Source organism: Setaria italica, unplaced genomic scaffold (assembly GCF_000263155.2).
Source record: "Setaria italica strain Yugu1 unplaced genomic scaffold, Setaria_italica_v2.0 scaffold_175, whole genome shotgun sequence".
Classification (NCBI taxonomy): domain Eukaryota; kingdom Viridiplantae; phylum Streptophyta; class Magnoliopsida; order Poales; family Poaceae; genus Setaria; species Setaria italica.
In genome coordinates this window covers 1-7,346 of record NW_014576844.1, presented here as the reverse complement: position 1 = coordinate 7,346, position 7,346 = coordinate 1, and the positions used below count along the sequence as shown (strand labels likewise).

Here is a 7,346-nt window from a genome sequence, read left to right as displayed (position 1 = left end):
AGCTTGTCCCGTGGAAATGGATTAAGTTGTCCTGGTAGCATCCCTGCCGTCCTTTAAGCTTGTTCGTATGGGATGATGTCTCTACGCTAGGGACCCTAGAGGAGAAACCTCTGCATGTGTCGTTCTCGTGTTAGCCCTGGTAGCGGCGTTTGAGGAGAACCCTGTGTGCACAGAGAAGTGTTCTCTTCGGGTGGAACTGCCTGGGGAGACGGTAGAGCCTGAGTCCTGTGTGAGCTTGGCTGGGGATGGTGAGGGTGCAGACCGGGCTGGCCTGGTTCTGAAGCGAGCCAGCGAGGCATGCGGTGAGTTCCTACTGCCTGGTTCTGAAGCGAGCCAGCGAGGCATGCGGTGAGTACCGAGTAGGACTGTCACAAGCATAGCAGCACGCCCGGCTGAATTCTTTCGGTCTCGCCAACCCGCAAAGATCCTGAGAATTGATTTAATCAAGGAATATACCTAATCACGCACCCACGCGTACCATATCCTCTGAAAGCGACCCCGAATAGTAGCTCAATAGTGATCAATAGTAAGTGAATGCGTCGCCACGTTTAGGTGCTCCACCCACTCCCTGGTGAGTGCTCGGGCACTATTCATAGTCCCATTTCATTTTGAATAGTGAGCTGAATTTAAATAGTGCCGCGAATTTAAATAGTGTTCGCCGAATGTGAATAGTGCTGTGAATAGTAATTCGAAATTTGAAATCCGAAATTTTTCGAAGAATATATATATATATATATATATATATATATATATATATATATATATATATATATATATATATATATATATATATATATATATATATATATATATATCTTTGAAGTCCTTCCACCACCTCATAATACTTTGGTCAACTAAGGCACAAATTTGTTCTCTACCTCTATTACATTTCTTCACTACCTCTATTACCAGGTCTTATCCTCATGGATAAAAGTTCTTTGCCTACTTGATGAGTACCAAAAGTTTATGCAAAATAATGTTTGACAAAGGTAGCCTTGAAGGTTTTTTGCAAGTCTACTTCAAGCGCACCCCGGTCAAACACTTTGTAGATGAACTGTTTTTCATATATGCTAATCAACTTGATCAATTGAGGCATGAATTTGTTCTAGCTATTTTTGTTTCTTTTCTTTTCCACTTATGCCAATTTGAATTATTTGGTTGTAGTATGCTGTTGTATGCTCTTTTGTGTTGGTAAATGATGACCACAACATGCATTTCTAGTTTCACTATTACTTGCAGTAAATGAGTGATAGAAAATGCATTCATCTTCAAATGAGTGCAATGTGTTTTTCCCATTTATGTAGAACAAGTATTTGAAATATTGATCCCAAGTACTTTATATTTGATCATATGTGAATTATATTATTGTAGCTGCTATGTAGATGAACTTGGGAGGTAAATTGTAATTTGCATATGAATCGTACTGTCAATTGTGATCTTTTTTTCCTAACAGCACGAGCAAGGCTATAATTAGCACCAGTACAGAAATTCTAGTATCCCTATCAGCCTGCAATCAGCACCGGTAGCATATAACTGGGTGTGGGCAGTGATAATCAATACCCGTGTCGGTTTTGGCACCTGCATGGATACTGTCATATATGTCGCCTCCATAGTATATTAGTGTTGGTTCGATAACTGGCAGGATGAGCTGAGGATGGGAGCCGGTTAGGATAAAGATTTCTGCGATAGCATCTGGATTAGCATGAAATGGTTAGCCATGCCTTTGTCACATTTCCTATTTCCATTGACATCTCTGGCAGCATTCATCTTCGATCGCTGCTTTCAATAATCCTTCTTGACTTGGCACCTGAAAGAACAGAAAAATATAGGTGGCGTTGTGCATTTTCTACATCTACATGCAACAATGCTATATGTCAAATACCTCGTTCTGACCCTTAATTGAGGCCCCATATAGCCGGAAGGGGCCGATGAGATGGGCCACGGGTCATGCCACATGCCTAGATGCCGAAGCATGATCGCAAGAGAGAGAAAGAGAGCTCAAACCTCCCTAGGTTGTAGGGCTTTTTCCTTCCGGGGGACTCGAACCTGGAAAAAACCCCCCCTTTACGTGTGATCTAGTCTTTGAAAGCAACTCTCACGCTCCGAATCCCTATCATCAAACCTAAGTCTAGTTGGTATGTGTGCCGACAAGAAATCGACAACACTATATAAATATTCCCTCGGGCATATTATAAATTTAGAAAGTAAAGCTTCATGTTTTTCTTTATCAACATCTAGTTAAATTTTGCATGCTTAGTGTATAAAACTTGGTGTGATAAAGATTTTTTTAATATGACACTGATTTTGTAGCAATCATGATATATTGTGAGAGAAACTGATATCTTTAAAGACCTTTTGAAATCATAGTACGCCTAATAAAACGAATGGCCCCAAAGAAAATCGTAATAATGGAAAGCCTGCTTCTCTAACTAACTTATGGATTAGGATCTAATTTATCGGGCTAACTAGACTTTGCTCAACCAGCCTTTCTACTTGGTAGCCCCTGGCCCCTGGCCTCTCTTTATTAAGATTATATTCTCAAAGAATTTGTTCAATCTTTCATTGCCCAAATGCGGATAGCTTTAGTTTTTATTCTTAGAGAACTGTTTTGTAGTGGTCCGCCTCTCTTTAGTAAGATTCCTAGAGAATTCGTTCAATTATTATTTTATTCGTCAAATGGGGATAGCTTAATTTTTTATTCTTAGAGACTTCAATTGTTTCAGAAAAAAGAAGTTATCCCAAAGGAGCACTTATTGTCCTTCAATCATCTCTGGTATCAGGCAAAAAAAAAATCTAAGATTCTAGAATGACATACACTAAGAATACTTTTTAGAAACTGAAACAAACATAGATACACAAGATCTGAAACAATTAATTGATTTGAGGTTACTAAGAAAACATAACACAATGATACTATGCCCTGCGTTACCTGTTGTCATTTTACAATGTATTGGGACACTTAGGCATCGCCAGCAGCATCTCGATCTCGATCGATCGGTAAAGATATGCCACCTTGTATCTTACCATATCACCTTCACCTTTGCTTTGGAGAGTGATTGCCTAGCTTTATACTAGCACATGCAGCTAAACGATGCAAAGCATATAGGAACACGTTACTATACGTTAACATCACTGCCAACACACGTTGAAAAAAAAGGGAGGAAAGGTAGACGGAAGCCGGCAAAGTGCCAAGCAACCATGTATGTCAGCATTGATTTGTCAAGAACTCAAGATCAAGACAACTTAGGGTCAAAAGCACAGAAAATCCAACTGAAGTGTAACAAACATGTGATGTAGTATATCGTCTGTTTCGTGCCAACAACCCGACATGTTTACATCATTTCTTCATCCGGATGTGACGGCGATCCAGGCGAAATTTGTGTGCAGATAACCTTGGAAAAATGAATAAATTGGACATAGCCACAAGCTGTCAGGCAGACTGCAAAAGATAGAGACAAGAAGTCATCAAGTTTGTATGCAGTATAAATTACCCCAGCAAGACTTCAACTCTGCCGCACCCAACCACTGCAAGTCAGCAACGCCTCAGCTTGCCATGGCCACCACCAACGGCGGCGGCGCAGCAACGAACCATGCCGCGAACGTCGCTGGCCGTGACCACGTCGTCATCTTCCCCTTCATGGCGAAAGGCCACACGCTCCCGCTGCTCGACTTCGCCACGGCCCTCTCCACCCACCACACGAGCCTCCGCGTCACCCTGCTCACCACCCCGGCCAACCGCGCGTTCGCCGCCGGCCGCCTGCCCCCGTCGGTGGCGCTGGTCGAGCTCCCGTTCCCGTCCCTGCCGCCGCTACCCGCGGGGATCGAGTCCACCGACGCGCTCCCGTGCCCGTCCCTCTACCCGGCGTTCCTGCGCGCCACGGCGCTCCTCCGGGGACCCTTCGCCGAGTTCCTGGCGTCGCTCCCGGAACCACCGCTCGTGCTCGTCTCAGACTTCTTCCTCGGGTTCACGCACCGCGCCGCGGCCGACGCCGGCGTCCGACGCGTCGTGTTCCACGGCATGTCCTGCTTCTCCATGGCCATCTGCAAGGCGCTCATCGTGAACCCGGCTGCGGCGGCGGCCAGCGGCGAGCCTGCCGGCGCTCCGTTCCACGTGCCAGGCATGCCGGAACACGTGGCGATCACGGCGGACGAGGTCCCCGACACGGTGGTGAAATTTGGCAACCCCGAGGACCCCGTGGTCCGGTTCCTCATCGACGACGTCGGCTTCTCCGACGTGCTGAGCTGGGGCGTCCTGGTCAACAGCATCGCCGCGCTAGACGACGACTACGTGGCGCCACTCGAGTCGTTCTACCAGTCCGGCGCCCGCGCCTGGCTCGTAGGCCCGCTGTTCCTCGCCGCCGGCGACACGTCGGAGCTCGAGGAGGAGGAGCAAGATCCCGACGGCTGTCTTGCCTGGCTCGACGAGAGGGCGGCGCAGCCGGGATCGGTGGCCTACGTGTCGTTCGGCACGCAGGCCCACATCTCCGATGCGCAGCTCGATGAGGTAGCGCACGGGCTGGTGCAGTCCGGCCACCGCTTCCTCTGGGTCGTCAGGTCGGACACGTGGTCGCCGCCGGCGGACGTGGGCCCCAACGGCCGGATCGTCCGCGGGTGGGTCCCGCAGAGGAGCGTCCTGGCCCACAGGGCAGTGGGAGGGTTCGTGAGCCACTGCGGGTGGAACTCGGTGATGGAGAGCCTCGCGGCCGGGAAGCCCATCCTGGCGTGGCCGATGATCGCCGAGCAGCACCTCAACGCGAGGCACGTCGCGGACATCGTCGGCGCCGGCGTCAGGATCCACACGAAGGCCGGCGGCATGGCGGGGGTCGACGTCGTCGTCGGGAGGGTGGAGGTCGAGGAGAAGGTCCGGACGCTGATGGACGCCGACGGCGAGGCCGGGAAGAAGATGCGGGCGAGGGCGGCGTGGGCGCGGCGAGCGGCGAAGTCAGCGGTCGGCGAAGGAGGAGCTTCACGTGTCGCGTTGGGAAAGCTAGTGGACGAGCTTCAGAGGACCTACGGTGACGTCGTCGATGAAGGGAAAATGTAGTTGCTCATTTGTTGAAGTCTGAAGTGACAGAAGTGTCAAACTACTACAGTACTGCACTTCCTTTAAAGTTTTCTATTTTGTCCTGTATTCCTCTATGTACCTCAGCCCTTGAATATGATCGTGCAGGTATCCTAACGAATAATGCTGAGATTTGAAAGTCAGAGGATTGAAGTTACAAGTTTGAGAGTATTATAGTCATCAGATGCATTACATTTTAAGGTGTCGATTCTACACTTGTGTTCAATTTTTTCAGATTATCCATTTGGGTGCTCGTGCAGAGGTGCAGAAAAACAATGTAAAATGTCAAAAGAATGGTGCGATGAGTTTGCCATCATATCTATCTATTATCTTAATACAACAGTGTTAAAAGAAGTCACCACGTTCGTCGAGAGGGTTTAGAAATTACCACATTAATCAAGAAAAGAGAAGAATATACACCGTTGAATTTTATGAAAATCTAACGGTTCAGACTACCTCAAAGAGTCAATCCAATACGATGAAATTTATATTAAAAGAAAGAATGTTCAGTACGATGAAAGATTTATATTACGTTCGTCTCCTCTCCAGGTAATAAAAGAATAGCAGGCCAAATTTCCTTCCAAAATAACTGCCCAATTTTATGGGTGCAGTAGGAAAGTAAAATATGTGAATAAAAAAGGAAATCACTGCCCCCTTGATACATACACCGCTGGCCTACATCGCTAAACGGCTCTACATCAAGTATGCAGTAGGAGGTTGGTTCACTACAACTTTGTAGGGCGTGCAGCATCTCCAAGGCACAAATACTGCGGGGAAGCCCGCAAGCTAATAACATTGCCAATAACATGTATTCCCGTTATCATGTGCATAGAAAAAAAAGGCATGCCATTTTCACTGTGCCTGCAAACATGTTGCCGAGTATCACGACGACGTCCATCGACCTCTCGCAAAGGCCATTGTCTTAATGAATGGATGGAGAGCGTCTGCAACCTCGCGCCACTACCTCATATGCCGCTAGATCCCAATACAAGATTATGTACTGAATCATAAGGCTAGATTCCAATTTAAGATTACAAATGTTTGCTTTCTTTTTTTCGAAAGTCCTTGGTCATTGCCGGCTTGAATTAGTAAGGAGAAAGTAAGGTGTACGCGTTCTATGGTAGAGTAAATCCTAATACAACAGTGTTAATACAACAGTGTTCATTAAATTAAAAGAGGGTCAGAAATTACCATGTCAATCAAAAAAAGGAAAGAACATGCACTGTTAAATTTTATGAAGATCTAATAGTCTAAGCTAATCTAAAAGGATCATATCGACTACGACTAATAAATATTTAAATGAAATTAGAAAAGGAAAATTACCTACCAGATATGGTACGGGAATGACTCTACAATCCTATATTGATAGGATATGGTAGGGATGGAAATAAAGACGCGTTTGGAAATAAATCTTTTCTCAATTAAAAAGTGAGGGCATGGAGAAATCAAACACATTTTAAAATATTTTTAATTAGTTTTTGTGTAGCAAAACACTTTTCTTTTCCAGCAAAATTAAAACAAAAATGCACCGGCACAAATGATTTTCATTTTCGCCATTTTATCATGCATTATTCTTCAATATAATCAATTAATATCATAGTATCATTAGTGTTAAAATGCCACCACATTTGTCAAGAGGGCATACAAGTGTGCACTACGGGAAACAGGGAAGATGCCGAGTGCCAGGGGCACTCGGCGAAGCCCCAAAAACACTCGGCAAACGCTTTGCCGAGTGTAACACTCGGCAAACAGCACACGGCAAAAATCCTGACGGCAAACACTGATTCGCCGAGTGTTTTGTGTCGGGCACTCGGCAAAGACTTTGCCGAGTGCCTAAAAACCACTCGGCAACCAATTATTGAAAAAAATAAAAAAAAAATCATCTCCGCCACCAACACATCCTGCTCCGCCGCCGCCGCCGCCACCATCCACACCGCCACCAGCCACCGCCACTGCCTCCTGGATCCGGGGAGGGGCGCAACGGATCCACCGCCTACGAGCACCGCTGCCCGAGCTCCCCCGACGACGACTACTACGAGGACGACGATTTCGAGTTCACGCCTCTCCTCTTCAGGCCCCGGCGCCGGCACGACGCGCGCACCGAGCGTCCAAGAACCGCCGAGGCCGCAGCCACGCAGCCTCCCTAGCAGCGCCGCCGGTGACGGAGGGGAGGGGTGGGGAAGCAGATCTGGGGGGGGGGGGGCGTCGCGGGAAAGCAGATCCCGAGGACGGCGCCCGCCGGTGACAGAGGGAGGGGCGGGGAAGAAGATCCCGGTGGAAGGGG

General features: G+C 47.3%; 1 protein-coding gene across 1 annotated transcript; it reads left to right on the top strand.

Moving 5' to 3' along the window:
• Positions 1–3,325: 3,325 nt before the first annotated feature.
• On the top strand, positions 3,326–5,264 carry LOC101761381 (UDP-glycosyltransferase 90A2). The gene is made up of 2 exons (XM_004987343.3): positions 3,326–5,092; positions 5,171–5,264. The coding sequence occupies exon 1, from the start codon at positions 3,476–3,478 to the stop codon at positions 5,042–5,044; it is 1,569 nt and encodes a 522-aa protein (XP_004987400.2). The 5' UTR covers positions 3,326–3,475; the 3' UTR covers positions 5,045–5,092; positions 5,171–5,264.
• Positions 5,265–7,346: the final 2,082 nt, after the last annotated feature.

Excerpts from the sequence above, each read along its gene's own strand:
- LOC101761381 (XM_004987343.3), top strand. The coding sequence starts at position 3,476 with ATGCAGTATAAATTACCCCAGCAAGACTTCAACTCTGCCGCACCCAAC.